The 15,981-nt window shown below is 42.1% G+C and overlaps 1 protein-coding gene across 2 annotated transcripts in view; it reads left to right on the forward strand.

Moving 5' to 3' along the window:
- The first annotated feature begins 105 nt into the window (after window positions 1-105).
- LOC106569656 (uncharacterized) overlaps window positions 106-15,981 on the forward strand; it is an 83,713-nt gene continuing 67,837 nt past the window's right edge. Inside the window, exons 1-2 of one of the 2 annotated variants that reach the window (XM_082974107.1) lie at window positions 106-316; window positions 4,756-5,142. In XM_082974107.1, the coding sequence (XP_082830233.1) occupies window positions 4,789-5,142 (354 nt within the window). In that variant the 5' untranslated portion in view covers window positions 106-316; window positions 4,756-4,788. The remainder of the gene's footprint in view (window positions 317-4,755; window positions 5,143-15,981) is intronic. The other variant, XM_082974106.1, reaches the window with a different exon arrangement.

Here is a 15,981-nt window from a genome sequence, read left to right on the forward strand (position 1 = left end):
TGCTTTGTTAAACAACAACAGTCACAGTTGCTTTGGTTGTCAACAGCCTTGTGGAAAAACAGGAATCCCTGAAGTTGTTGCAGGTGAGGCATGCGGCATGCAAGGGTGGGGCAACTGTTCCTGCACCTGAACGAGACAGACTGGAACAACCTCTGTGATTAACAAGAAATCACCTGACTGTCTAGAAAGGGTAAGCCTTCAAGCTAAGGGTGACCTGTCACTTCATGAAGTACAACTAGTACCCACATCGCTATAAAACATCAGCTGTAGCTCCACTTGTAGACATACAACTCCAGATACCCAACTCAGCAAGCAGGTAAGGACATCTATATAGTCACTATTACAAGACACAAGCCTGATACAATAAATGGGTGTTTTGTTTTTCTAAATTGACATAAAATTAAGTATGACTTTTGTAAAGGCTATATGTAATTTATTTTTTACAAAGCTGGATGGTGTTAAGATATAGATGGGAGGCTTGAGTAGAGATGAAGGGTGGGACTAATAACAACAAGAGAACGCATGTAAAATATACTGTGTCCGTAAAATGTATATAGGTTCAGAAATCAAAGAATGTGTAAATTGTAAACAATTGTTGGAAAAGTTACTTGTGTCATGCACAAAGTAGATGTCCTAACCGACTTGCCAAAACTATATTTTGTATCCTAGCTTCTGAGTTGGTGTAGGAGGCAGTTAAAAATGGGCACATATTTTTTTCAAAATTCTCAATACTGCCCCCTAGCCCCAACAGGTTAACAAGAAATTTGTGGAGTTGTTGAAAAACGAGTTTCAATGACTCAACCTAAGTGTATGTACATTTCCGACTTCAACTGTATGTACAGTCGTGGCCAAAAGTTTTGAGAATGACACAAATATTAATTTCCACAAAGTTTGCTTCTTCAGTGTCTTTAGATATTTTTGTCAGATATTACTATGGAATACTGAAGTATAATTTCAAGCATTTCATAAGTGTCAAAGGATTTTATTGACAATTACATGAAGTTGATGCAAAGAGTCAATATTTGCAGTGTTGACTCCTCTTTTTCAAGACCTCTGCATTCCGACCTGGCATGCTGTCAATTAACTTCTGGGCCACATCCTGACTGATGGCAGCCCATTCTTGCATAATCAATGCTTGGAGTTTGTCAGAATTTGTGGGTTTTTGTTTGTCCACCCGCCTCTTGGGGATTGACCACAAGTTCTCAATGGGATTAAGGTCTGGACCCAAAATATAGATGTTTTGTTCCCCGAGCCACTTAGTTATCACTTTTGCCTTATGGCAAGGTGCTCCATCATGCTGGAAAAGGCATTGTTCATCACCAAACTGTTCCTGGATGGTTGGGAGAAGTTGCTCTTGGAGGATGCGTTGGTGCCATTCTTTATTCATGGCTGTGTTCTTAGGCAAAATGTAGGGACAAAAAAGTGATAACCCTTGTGTGGTGTTCATGTTTGTTAAACAAATCAAAATATATTTTATATTTGAGATTCTTCAAATAGCCACCCTTTGCCTTTGCTCAGGCTCCGACCGCAAGGCACTACAGAGGGTAGTGCGTATGGCCCAGTACATCACTGAGGCCAAGCTTCCTGCCATCCACGACCTCTATATACCAGGCGATGTCAGAGGAAGTCCCTAAAAATTGTCAAAGACTCCAGCCACCCTAGTCATAGAGTGTTCTCTCTGCTACCGCACTGCAAGCTGTACAGGAGTGCCAAGTCTAGTTCCAAGAGGCTTCCACACAGCTGCTACCCCCAAGCCATAAGACTCCTGAACATCTAATCAAATGGCTATCCAGACTATTTGCACTGCCCCCCCTTTTTACACCGCTGCTACTCTCTGTTATTATCTATGCATAGTCACTTTAATAACTCTACCTACATGTACACATTACCTCCATTACCTCGAGTAACCGGTGCCCCCGCACATTGAACCGTACCGGTACCCCCTTTATGTAGTCTCGCTATTGTTATTTCACTGCTGCTCTTTAATTACTTGTTACTTTTATTTCTTATTCTTATTTTTTTAAACTGCATTGTTGGTTAGGGGCTTATAAGTAAACATTTCACTGTAAGGTCTACACCTGTTGTATTCGGCGCATGTGACTAATAAAATTTGATTTGATACCCATATCTATACTCCAAATGAGCAGAATGTCTGCTAAAATCCATCCCCTTCCATCTTTTCCCACCTCCGGCCAATGGGCTTCCTCTCACTACTATATTTGGTAGTGAGTGGAAACGCCAAGCGGACGCTTCACATTGAAACGTCCAGTGAAACATCTGTCTCATTGTTCTGTCAGTAGCTGTACTGCTCCAGATGTTGTGGCTTGCGGTAGCATAGTGGTGTTTGATTGGCCAATCATACAGGTGGGTTGGTTGTTTAGCAACAAAACTGACTCGTGTAAAACAATGGTGCAAAACAGACGGGGTTGGTTTAGATTGTTGACAAGTATGCTATATTTGGTCTCCAATGATTATTGAAAACATAAATATACTGCTCCAAAAAATAAAGGGAACACTTAAACAACACATCCTAGATCTGAATGAAAGAAATAATCTTATTAAATACTTTTTTCTTTACATAGTTGAATGTGCTGACAACAAAATCACACAAAAATAATCAATGGAAATCCAATTTATCAACCCATGGAGGTCTGGATTTGGAGTCACACTCAAAATTAAAGTGGAAAACCACACTACAGGCTGATCCAACTTTGATGTAATGTCCTTAAAACAAGTCAAAATGAGGCTCACTAGTGTGTGTGGCCTCCACGTGCCTGTATGACCTCCCTACAACGCCTGGGCATGCTCCTGATGAGGTGGCGGATGGTCTCCTGAGGGATCTCCTCCCAGACCTGGACTAAAGCATCCGCCAACTCCTGGACAGTCTGTGGTGCAACGTGGCGTTGGTGAATGGGGAATGGGCGGGCCAGTCCATAGCATCAATGCCTTCCTCTTGCAGGAACTGCTGACACGCTCCAGCCACATGAGGTCTAGCATTGTCTTGCATTAGGAGGAACCCAGGGCCAACCGCACCAGCATATGGTCTCACAAGGGGTCTGAGGATCTCATCTCGGTACCTAATGGCAGTCAGGCTACCTCTGGCGAGCACATGGAGGGCTGTGCGGCCCCCCAAAGAATTGCCACCCCACACCATGACTGACCCACCCCCAAACCGGTCATGCTGGAGGATGTTGCAGGCAGCAGAACGTTCTCCACGGCGTCTCCAGACTCTGTCACGTCTGTCACATGTGCTCAGTGTGAACCTGCTTACATCTGTAAAGAGCACAGGGCGCCAGTGGCGAATTTGCCAATCTTGGTGTTCTCTGGCAAATGCCAAACGTCCTGCACGGTGTTGGGCTGTAAGCACAACCCCCACCTGTGGACGTCGGGCCCTCATACCACCCTCATGGAGTCTGTTTCTGACCGTTTGAGCAGACACATGCACATTTGTGGCCTGCTGGAGGTCATTTTGGCAGTGCTTCTCCTGCTCCTCCTTGCACAAAGGCGGAGGTAGCGGTCCTGCTGCTGGGTTGTTGCCCTCCTACGGCCTCCTCCAAGTCTCCTGATGTACTGGCCTGTCTCCTGGTAGCGTCTCCATGCTCTGGACACTACGCTGACAGACACAGCAAACCTTCTTGCCACAGCTCGCATTGATGTGCCATCCTGGATGAGCTGCACTACCTGAGCCTCTTGTGTGGGTTGTAGACTCCGTCTCATGCTACCACTAGAGTGAAAGCACCGCCAGCATTCAAAAGTGACCAAAACATCAGCCAGGAAGCATAGGAACTGAGAAGTGGTCTGTGGTCCCCACCTGCAGAACCACTCCTTTATTGGGGGTGTCTTGCTAATTGCCTATAATTTCCACCTGTTGTCTATTCCATTTGCACAACAGCATGTGACATTTATTGTCAATCAGTGTTGCTTCCTAAGTGGACAGTTTGATTTCACAGAAGTGTGATTGACTTGGAGTTACATTGTGTTGTTTAAGTGTTCCCTTTATTTTTTTGAGCAGTGTCCATTTGCAAAGAAAGCACTTGTTTCCCCTCAAATACATCATTACAGTTGTTGCTTAGCTAGCGAATTTTAGCATTGCATGTCTTCATCAAAACCCCTCAAAATAAGACATAGTATCAATAACAAGATGAAATGAGCTGAAATGAGTCACTTACGATTCTCCACATGGAAGATTCTTGTCATTCTTGCTGGTAATTTGGCCATCCAGAAACACAACAACACGCTGACTTCTGCCCCATGGAAGCGTGCACATCATTTTCTAAACTTTGTCAGCTAACCCATCTATGCTCAAATACAAATAGCACGACTTTTCTGCGTGTAGTTTTCAATGGTTTTCAAAGGTATACTGCGGAACGGATGCTTTGCAAAGGTCAATGAAAGATGGCGGAAGCTGATGTGGATCTTGAATCTAATGGTGGTGGAATCAAGGACAATTGGACTATTGTCCAAAAGAATGGAAAACGGAGCAAGGTAGAGTACAGTGCTGAGAATATCCCTTCTTACAGTATCTTGTAGGAGTACAGTTTGATAATGAGGAGCAGCTGATCGGATTACCAATCTTAAAAAATCTATTTCAGATATCACAATTGTGGAGAGAGTACTGGGTAAAGTGAAGGGTGTGAGGATCACGAAAGGCGGGCTTGTTTCGATATTTTTTGTACTTCTGAGGATCAGAAGGAATGTGTGGTGCGTCTCAGCCGATTTGAGAAGTTTTACATGTCATGTGTCTCTTCGGAACAGGGCACCCCTCAAGGGAGTAACATCTGGCATCTCATGGGAAGTCGATGTTGCAGAGATGTTAAACACCTTGACAAGAAAGGCCCAGTAGAGGAGGTATTAGGTGAACACCTTGACAAGAAAGGCCCAGCAGAGGAGGTATTAGGTGAACACCTTGACAAGAAAGGCCCAGCAGAGGAGGTATTAGGTGAACACCTTGACAAGAAAGGCCCAGCAGAGGAGGTATTAGGTGAACACCTTGACAAGAAAGGCCCAGCAGAGGAGGTATTAGGTGAATACCTTGACAAGAAAGGCCCAGCAGAGGAGGTATTAGGTGAACACCTTGACAAGAAATGCCCAGCAGAGGAAGTATTAAGTGAAAACATTGACAAGGATAAGGAGGCAGAGATGGTAAGACACACTTACATAATTTACATCCTCAGTGGTAAGCATGTTCCTGTAATGTGTTATGTTATTTTAGTTTTGCTAATTAAAACTTGTTTATGTGACCTAGCAAGCAATGTATAGTGTAGAGGATCAGTGTACCATCTTTGTAATAACCAAAAATATCCTATTTTGAAGCTGGTGTACAAAAATGAAAGTAAAATTATGCAAAAAAGGAAACTTTAAGGATGGGAAGCATACAAATGGACAGAGATGTGGACTCGAGTCATGTGACTTGGACTTGAGTACTACTCGAGTTGCACATTTTGTGACTTGCCAATCGACTTGAGCATCTACTGTATGACTCTTGACTTAACTAGGACTTGAGCTGTATGACTTGATTTGTCATCTCGCTCACAATATTGGAGTGCTGCAGATTCTGTGCGTTGTGTTCTGTGTCTTGACCAATCAGATTCACGGAAATTACAGGTTGCGCAGGCTAGGCACAAAGCTCGATGCAAAGCACGCACTGCACCGCAGAGATGGAACCTAGTCACAATTTTGCAAAAATCATGAGCAAGTCTCAAGTCTTAACCTTCAAGTCCAAAGTAATAATGGGCAAGTCTCAAGTAAAGTGCCAAGTTCCACAGCTCAGGTCGAGTCAAGTCACAAGTCCCTAATTTTGGGTTTCGAGTGGTCAAATCAATTGTTGTTTTTTTATGCCAAACTGCATCCTTTCACAATCCCCCCCACCCAACCGAATGCAACGATTTCTGGGACGATGATGCCCTGATGCAGAGGTGGCACCACAGGTCCCAGAGTGGTGGAGGAAATTGTTTTTTTCGCTGGGGCCCAGAGCTTTTTTTAAATCTGGTTACCTATCCAGGTATAAATCAGAACCCTATAGGTTCTGACAGTGATTAATTAGTTGGAAAATGTTTTTATATGGGCAATGATAGGAGAGGGACCCGATTTACATTTGAGTCATTTAGCGGACGCTCTTATCCAAAGTGACTTACAGGAGCAAATAGGGTCAAGTGCCTTGCTGAAGGACACATTGGCATATTGTTCACCTAGTTTGAACCAGCGGCCAAAATTAAGAACTTGACTCGACCTGAGCTTCAAAACTTAGAAATTTGACGTTTGGAACAATTTGGAAATGTGTTGTTTGTGAAACATGGATGAACATCTAATTCTGAGGTGAGACTGTGAGATCTTGTTGATCTTTCCACCTGCTAAGAAGGTAAAATATCTAGATAAAAACAAAAAGCTTCCAGCAGATGTCGCAGTGCATCAGTTCCGAGTTCCGACACCTGTCAGATGGTAGTCTGATGTCTGAAGCTTCGAACGTCATCATCACATTGTATTGTTACTTTGATATAAGCATCAGTACATTATATTGAATCAGTAGTGCTTTGAAAACTGCATCAGAATGTTGGAGTATCAATCATCCCATCACAAAAAATAAATAAAGAAGTAATTTTGTGTGGAAGCCAAAAATGTTTTTACGTCAGAGGCAGAGATGCCTAAGTGGACGCGTCATAATTCCCTTAAAACCTAGCTGTCTAACACGGAAATTGTTCCAATAGTTTTTTCACCATCAATTTTTCATATAGGGGATTTTAAGAACCACTTCAAACAAGGTCTGTGTTTCATGTAGGCTTTCCCTGGCTCTATTCCCTATCCAGCTCTATTTAATCTCAGATTGGAAAATGCTAATTGCCCCTTGTGTGCACTTCCGGTAATACCGTATACCCTGGTATGGAATAGAAATGGTATGATAATCTGGATACCGCACAACCCTAAACAACTGTACACCACAACACTTATAAAACTTGTTTTTGATTCTAGATGTTATCAAATCTGGAGAAGAACAAGTGATGGAAGCAACATGGGGAAAATGGGTGAAGGTTCTAATGGCGCCGGAGGGGATGGCTGCCGTTTTATGGGCTCTTAACCAACCGTGCTATTGTGTTTGTTTTTTCGCATTGTTTGTAACATATTTTGTAAATAATGTTGCTGCTACAGTCTCTTAGGAACGAAAAGAGCTTCTGGACATCAGGACATCGATTACTCACCTTGAACTGGAAACATTTTTTTTCTTTAATGAGTCAGACAAGAGGGATTTACTCCAGACAAGGCCCTCATCCCCGTCATTAGCAGGAGAAAGAGACGGAGATATTGCAGTAGGAGATCAGGGTGCCTTGTAAGGATCCGGCGATGAGTGGCTAATCTGCCTTTGTCATCGGTACTCTTGGCCAACGTACAATCGCTGGATAATGAAGTGGATGAACTACAAGCACGTATATCCTACCACCGGGACATTAAAAACTATAATATCTTATGTTTCACCGAGTCGTGGCTGAAAAACGACATGAATAACATACAGCTGGCGGGTTATATACTGTATCGGCTAGATAGAACAGCAGCCTCTGGTAAGACAAGGTGTGCCGGTCTATGTATATTTGTAAACAACAGCTGGTGCATGATATCTGAGGAAGTCTCAGGGTTTTGCTCGCCTGAGGTAGAGTATCTCATGATAAGCTGTAGACCACACTATCTACCAAGAGTGTTCATTTATATTTTTCGTAGCTATCTATTTACCACCACAAACCGATGCTGGCGCTAAGGCCTCACTCAGTGAGCTGTATGCAGCCATAAACAAACAGTAAAATGCTCATCCAGAGGCGGTGCTCCTAGTGTCCGGGGACTTTAATGCAGGGAAACTTAAATCCGTTTTACCTCATTTCTACCGGCCTGTTAAATGTGCAACCAGAGGGGAAACATTTCTAGACCACCTTTACTCCACACACAGAGACGCATACAAAACTCTCCCTCCATTTGGAAAATCTGACCATAATTCTATCCTCTTGATTCCTGCTTACAATCAAAAATGAAAGCAGGAAGTACCAGAGACTCGGTCAATAAAAAAGTGGTAAGATAAAGCAGATGCTAAGCTACAGGACTGTTTTGCTAGCACAGACTGGAATATATTCCGGGATTCTTCCAATGGCATTGAGGAGTACACCACATCAGTCACTGGCTTTGTCAATAAGTGCATCGATGACGTCGTCCCTACAGTGACTGTACATACCCTAACCAGAATCCATGGATTGCAGGCAACATCTGCAGTGAGCTAAAGGGTAGAGCTGCCGCTTTCAAGGAGTGGGACTCTAACCCGGAAGCTTATTAGAAATCCTGCTATGCCCTCCGACTAACCATCAAAAAGGCAAAGCATCAATACAGGACTAAGATCGAATCGTACTACACTGGCTACCGACGCTCATCGGATGTGGCAGGGCATGCACACTATTACAGACTACAAAGGGAAGCACAGCCGCGAGCTCCCCAGTGACACGAGTCTACCAGATGAGCTAAATTACGAGGCGAGTAATACTGAAACATGTATCAGAGCATCAGCATCAGTTTCGAACGACTGTGTGATCACGCTCTCGTAGCCGATGTGAGTAAGACCTTTAAACAGGTCAACATTCACAAGGCCGCAGGGCCAGATGGATTACCAGGACGTGTACTCTGAGCATGCGCTGACCAACTGGCAAGTGTCGTCACAGACATTTTCAAACTCTCCTTGTCTGAGTCTGTAATACCAACATGTTTCAAGCAGACCACCATAGTCCCTGTGCCCAAGAACACTAAGTCTACCTGCCTAAATGACTACGGACCCATGGCACTCACATCTGTAGCCATGTAGTACTTTGAAAGGCTGGTCCTGGCTGTCATGACTTGCCCTCCTGGATGGAGATCAAAGGTGCTGGCTAACCAAAGTTTTAAAGACCCCCCTCTACTGGGGTAGTTGGCCAGTTTTATTTATTTGTATTTATTTTGTTTACCCATTTTTCTCCCCAATTTCATGTTATCTAATTGGTAGTTACAGTCTTGTCCCATCGCTGCAACTCCCGTACGGACTCGGGAGAGGCGAAGGTCGAGAGCCATCCATCCTCCGAAACACAACCCAGCCAAGCCACACTGCTTCTTGACACAATGCCCTCCAACATTTGTTAGGCCATATTATAACTTCTGACATTTGGTAGGCCATCTGTTTGTCAAATATGGTTAGATACAATGCATTCGGAAAGTATTCAGACCCTTTCACTTTTTAAGCATCTTGTTTCGTTACAGCCTTGTTCTAAAATGTATTAAATAAACATTTTGCCTATCCCATGATTACAAAGTGAAAATAGTATTTTTTTATGTTGCCAATGTATAAAAAATGAAAACAGAAATATCTCATTTACATAAGTATTCAGACCCTTTGCTATGAGACTCGAAATTGAGCTCAGGTGCATCCTGTTTCCATTGATCATCCTTGATGTTTCTTCAACTTGATTGGAGTCCACCTGTTGTAAGTTCAATTGATTGGACATGATTTGGAAAGGCACACACCTGTCTATATAAGGTCCCACAGTACAGTACAGAGAGATCCTTGATGAAAACCTGCTCCAGAGCACTCAGGGCCTCAGACTGGGGCGAAGGTTCACCTTCAACAGGACAACGACCCTAAACACAGAGCCAAGACAACACAGGAATGGCTTCGGGACAAGTCTCTGAATGTCCTTGAGTGGCGCAGCCAGAGCCCGGACTTGAACCCGATCGAACATCTCTGGAGAGACCTGAAAATATCTGTGAAGCGATGCTCCCCATCCAACCTGACAGAGCTTGAGAGGATCTGGAGAGAAGAATGGGAGAAACTCCCCAAATACAGATGTGCCGTGCTTGTAGTGTTTTACCCAAGAAGACTCAAGGCTGTAATCGCTGCCAAAGGTGCTTCAACAAAGTTATGAGTAAAGGGTCTGAATACTTATGTAAATTATATATTTCCTTTTTTTATTTTTAATAAATTAACAAACATTTCTAAAAACCTGTTTTTGCTATTTCATTATGGGGTATTGTGGTGGCATAATGGTGTATTGTGTGCAGATTGATGAGAGAAAAAAATACTTTAATCAATTTTAGAATAAGGCTGTAACGTAACAAAATTTGGATAAAGTGAAGGGGTCAGAATACTTTCCAAATGCACTGTACAGTACATGCAGCTTCTCTTCTGTCATAATTTGTTGACCCACAAGACTAAATAAAGTAGTGCTTTCCAGAATAATGTCTTACATTGACAGAATTAATGCGTTAGTTGACAAGGATAAATTTGTCGGTTTTGTTTAGGGACCGGGGAGAAAATGCAAAAACTCCAATACAGTTGAAAGATTGCTACTGTGCAAAATGTCAAAATGTTGTCAGGTTGACTGTTTTTTTAGGACATTAAAAGCTGAGAAAACAATGAAACACGTTTCTGATAAGACTTCAGTTGGTCTTGGGTACATATTTTGTGGTTGAAATACTGTCTGCTTGCATAACAGTGTCATAGATAACACATTACACAGGCACATGAGCTACTATCTGGAATACTGTGGGCATTTTAACATGGTCAGTGATCCTGTAGATGACTGGAAGGAGAGGGAGAAAATGTATTCCTCTAACCTCATTCTTTCAATAAAGTTCTTGTTTCATTGATATTAAATTACTTGTTTTTCTTTCCTTATCATATTTAAGACAATGCTATTTGTAATGTGTTTTGGTGCAGATTTGTTTTTAACATACTATCCAGATAAGAGTGTCAAATACTGTTGGCCGCGAAGACAGCTGTAATTTGTTCACAGTAAAATGTATTTCTATTCTGATTTCAGATCTTCAGTCCTTACAAAACAACTGCCACTTTCTAATGAAGATAGTTTTTCTCTAACTTGTTTGGTAAAAAGCAAAGATTTTCATATAAAATACACATTTCCACAGGTGTTATTTCTTGACGGATTACAATTTCATTAATGGGATGCAATTGTATGTCATCATCTCAGCTTTCAAAATATATAATGTTTCATATATGCACAGGTCATGATTCAGCAAGATGTGGAAAATTCCGATCAGACTGGAAAGGGCTAGGGTAGCTACAAGTCGAGTAGGACTTCAAGTAGGCTACCAACCCCTCCCCACAGACACAAACAAACATTATCAAGAACGTCTAGCTTCACCATGTAAGTTAGCTAGCTAGTTCATTCTCTAGAGACTAAGAAGTCGGGGGTTATAAACTGACATATGGAATTATTTTAAGATGGTCATACTATGAATCATTTAGCTATTTGAATTTTAGGACCCCTTTAGGTATAAAATAAAATAATTAATTGACAAAATATTGAATTTCGTCTTTATTACTATAGCCCAGAGAAATGCATTGAATAACATATTCATAAATGGCAAAAAAAAGACAATCAATAAAAACTTCTAAGAAACAAGGTTTTATGTTTTACACATTTAACCCATATTTTTGGGTAGGGACAAAACTATCTTCATACTTCCATAAAAATGTTTTAACCTTTGTAGTCGGGAGAATCTCTCCTTTCCACAGTGGGGTCACATTAGCTTGTAAGTCAAGCCCTTAGGGAAGTCTCATGGTCTGACAAACAGTGCTCTAACTGTGCCACCCTTCAGCACAGATGTGGAAGTGCGACACTGATGGATGCAATGGATTGAGATACATCCAATAAAAAAAAAACATCTCTACCTTAAACTTGATGGGGATTTAAAAGAAAATGTCATTTAGATTGATGCACCGGTGCATCAATTGACTCTAGGGGGTTGCAACTAGCAAGCTAGACCTCTGTTTAATAAAAGCCAAAGAAAGGTACATTTTTTTAATGAATTATATATTTAAATGACTAGACAAATAGAAGGCTAATATAGCCATGTAGCCAGGCTAATGTTGCTAACTAGCTAACTAGCTAGATAACAGGTATTGTGTAAATTTTAGAACATGCCCAAGACAGTTCACAGAATTATACATTTAAACAAATTTAGCCAATTAATTAATGACTAGATTTAGCTAACATTAGTTAGTTAATGCCTTGATTTGTCGGTCTTGTCCAGATCATCATGGCACTGGTGAGTGTCATGCAGCTTGAGAAAGGTATTTGTAGTTCTGTGTCATAGCCACATTAGCAGCTAACCGACAGAGTAAGTCTACACGAAACACAATCCTTATTTGAAGTGTTTCTAAAATCCCCTTTGTGTTTGACTGCTAGGTTTTATGGGTATTATGACTAATAATGTGGTACTTTGTTTAGACCTAATTCCTGTCGTAGTGTGGAAATGCTTGTGTAATTCCACCCTCAGAACACAAATCTATGGTTCCTTATCAAAATTGATTCATCGGGCGTGGACATCTTCACCTTCCTCCATGTGCTAATTGCTATGGAGCACAGCACAGTTAACAGTAGCTACTACATAGCAAAGACTATCCACTCTCCTCCTCCCTCTTCTGCAACGGAATTGAATGATAATGGATGAATGCAGAGTTTAGCTGTGATATTGGAGTTTTACCGGCGAAGCTAGAGGCTAGCTAACCTACTCCCTGGACCAATAAATCTAGCTACAGTAGCTACCAGTAACTATTAGCAACTGTGGATATATCTTTTTTATTCTTTTTATTTTTTTGTTACCCAGTTTTCTCCCCAATTGGTAGTTACAGTCTTGTCCCATCGCTGCAACTCCTGTACAAACTTGGGAGAGCTGAAGGTCGAGAGCCTCATAAACTCCTCCGAAATACAACCCTGCCAAGCTGCACTGCTTCTTGACAAACTGCTCGCTTAACCTGGAAGCCAGCCTCACCAATGTGTCGGAGGAAACATCGTACAACTGGCGACCGAGGTCAGTGTGCATGTGCCCGGCCTGCCACAGGGAGTCGATATAGCGCAAATGACATCCCGGTTGGCCAAACCCTTCCCTAACCCGGACAACGCTAGGCCAATTGTGCGCCGCCTTTCCCGGTCCCAGATTCTTGTTGCTAGTCAACTTTCAGTGCACACCCCCATAAACGTAACAAAATAGGGGCTCGTCCGGGATTTTGTTTCCCATGAGCTCTAATCAACTACTCTGAAGCTCTACTGTGCCCAGATATTTGAGTGTTTAAAATACAATTTTGTGGTAGAGTTTATGTTACTGACAATCACTCAGAGGGGTTATAAGATTGGTGAAATAATTTTGAAAGTTGCATAAACACACAGGCTAATAATGAAAAATATGGACCTTAAGTTTTTGTGGAAAGCATTTGTGGAAAATCCTACTATGGAGATACATGTACGAAGGTGAACCTGCTCATCATTGCAAGGCATTATGACATCAAAGTGGTACATGTCGATCCAAAAGCAGTAGTCAGTTAATTGGTACTGCTTTGGTAGAGGAGGAAATCCTCCCAGAGAGGGAAGAATAATGAAAAGGTTCCTACATGTGGTAGAGTACTCCGTAGATGTACAACTAAGAGAGTTAGAACTAAAGGCAAAGTTGGAGCAACTAAAATACGAGTTCTGAGCACATTGAAAAACAAGAAGAACGTGAGCAGCCATTTGATTAAGAGAATTGGATTTGGAAACACTCCGAATCCAGGCAGGCTATCCTGCACCCTCAACGGAGTTTGATCTTGGTCAGACAGCCGGCTTGTCCCACCTGTCAACGAAAAGGAGTTGGACGTACAGTACCAGTCAAAAGTTTGGACATACCTACTCATTCAAGGGTTTTTCTTTATTTTTAAATTTTTATTACATTGTAGAATAATAGTGAGGACATCAAAATTATGAAGTAACACATATGGAATCATGTAGTAACCAAATAAAAGCGTTAAACAAATCCAAAATATATTTTATATTTGAGATTTTTCAAAGTAGCCACCCTTTGTCTGGAATGTATTTCAATTAACAGGTGTGCCGTGCCTTTCCTTCTTATTGCATTTGAGCCAATCAGGTGTGTTGTGACAAGGTAGGGGTTGTATACAGAAGATAGACCTATTTGGTAAAATACCAAGTCCATATTATGGCAAGAACAGCTCAAACAAGCAAAGAGAAACGACAGTCCATCATTACATCAAGACATGAAGGTCAGTCAGTCCGGAAAACTTCAAGTGCAGTTGCAAAAACTATCAAGCGCTATGATGAAACTGGCTCTCAAGAGGGCTGCAACAGGAAAGGAAGACCCAGAGTTACCTCTGCTGCAGAGGATAAGTTCATTAGAGTTAAAAGCCTCAGAAATTGCATCCCAAATAAATGCTTCACAGAGTTCAAGTAACAGACTCATCTCAACATCAACTGTTCAGAGGAGACTGTGTGAATCAGGCCTTCATGGTCGAATTGCTGCAAAGACACCACTACTAAAGGACACCAATAAGAAGAAGAGACTTGCTTGGGCCAAGAAACATGAGCAATAGACATTAGACCGGTGGAAATCTATCCTTTGGTCCAAATTTGAGATTTTTGGTTCCAACCGCCGTGTCTTTGTGAGACGCAGAGTAGGAGAACGGATGATCTCCGCATGTGTGGTTCCCACCGTGATTCACGGAGGAGGAGGTGTGATGGTGTGGGGGTACTTTGCTGGTGACACTATCTGTGATTTATTTAGAATTCAAGGAACACTTAACAAGCATGGCTACCACAGCATTCTGCAGCTATACGTCATCCTATCTGGTTTGCGCTTAGATGGACTATCACTTGTTTTCAACAGCATAATGACCCAACACACCCCCAGGCTCTGTAAGGGCTATTTGACCAAGAAGGAGATTGATGAAATGCTGCATCAGATTACCTGGCCTCCACAATATCAAACCTCAACCCAATTGAGATGGTTTGGGATGAGTTGGACCATAGAGTGAAGGGAAAGCAGCCAACAAATGCTCAGCATATGTGGGAAATCCTTCAAGACTGTTGGGAAAGCATTCCAGGTAAAGCTAGCTGAGAGAATGCCAAGAGTGTGCAAAGCTGAATGAGTAGGTATGTCCAAACGTATTTATAAATCACTTAAAATTCAATAATTCAAAAGTTCAAAGTGTTGTATGCCCCTACCCTGTGGAGTTCTCAAAAATGATTACATTTCTTTGAACTTCATTTATTCATTTTACCTTCCATTTCTGACTTATAATTTCAATAGCTCCTTGGTCACATGACCTAGACACCTCACTCAAACTTTGTATTGTTCAAAGTGGAGGGACACACATTGCACACCCTTTGGTTTTCCCAAAAAGCAATTCGATAACAGATACTGAGGTTGGCTCACAATGGTTTTATGGCAGACGTATGTTTGACCGTATCTGGTCTGTAACAGGATGCTGTGGCATACGGTAAAGCCTGTTACATTTGCCAGCGGATGGGTAAACCAAATCAAGCTGTTTTGGTTGCACCTTTGTATCCTATTCCTGATTTTGACAAACCTTTCAGCAGGGTTCTGGTGGACTGTGTTGGTCCTTTGCCAAAAGAAAAGAGTGCTTTGGTATTCTTGAGAGAGTTAATAAAACTTTGAAGTATACATTGAGAGCTTACTGCTTTGAGTTCGAGAAAGACAGGGATGAAGGGGTCCCTCTTGTGCTATTTACAGCGTGGGCGTTTCAGTCTGAATGAGCTCATGTTTGGATATCACGTCAGAGGTCCTTTGTGCTTGCTGAAAGAGAAGTTGTTGCAGGACAACACCTCAAAAACAAATTTGTTGGAGCAGGTTTACGCTTTTCAATACAGATTTCCCCGCTCCTGTGAGTTTGCTAGTAAGAATCTGGAGAAGGCCCAAACAGAAATGAAAGTTTGGTATGATTGAAAGCCCTGAACCCGCACTTTCGATGTGAGTGACCATGTCCTGGTTTCGTTAGCGATGACGTCAGGCCGGAGCGCAGAAAAACAAACCTGGCTGTGTCATGTCAACATGTTGAAACCATACTTCTACTGCTACAAGAAGTCCGGAAACCGGTAGTGATCTCCTGCCTGTGTTTCTCACTGTTGACTATTCTCTTCCTTGAGAGCACCAGGAAAGCCCAGTACACCTTGTGCC

Source organism: Salmo salar, chromosome 04, assembly GCF_965601325.2.
Source record: "Salmo salar chromosome 04, fSalSal1, whole genome shotgun sequence".
Taxonomy (NCBI): domain Eukaryota; kingdom Metazoa; phylum Chordata; class Actinopteri; order Salmoniformes; family Salmonidae; genus Salmo; species Salmo salar.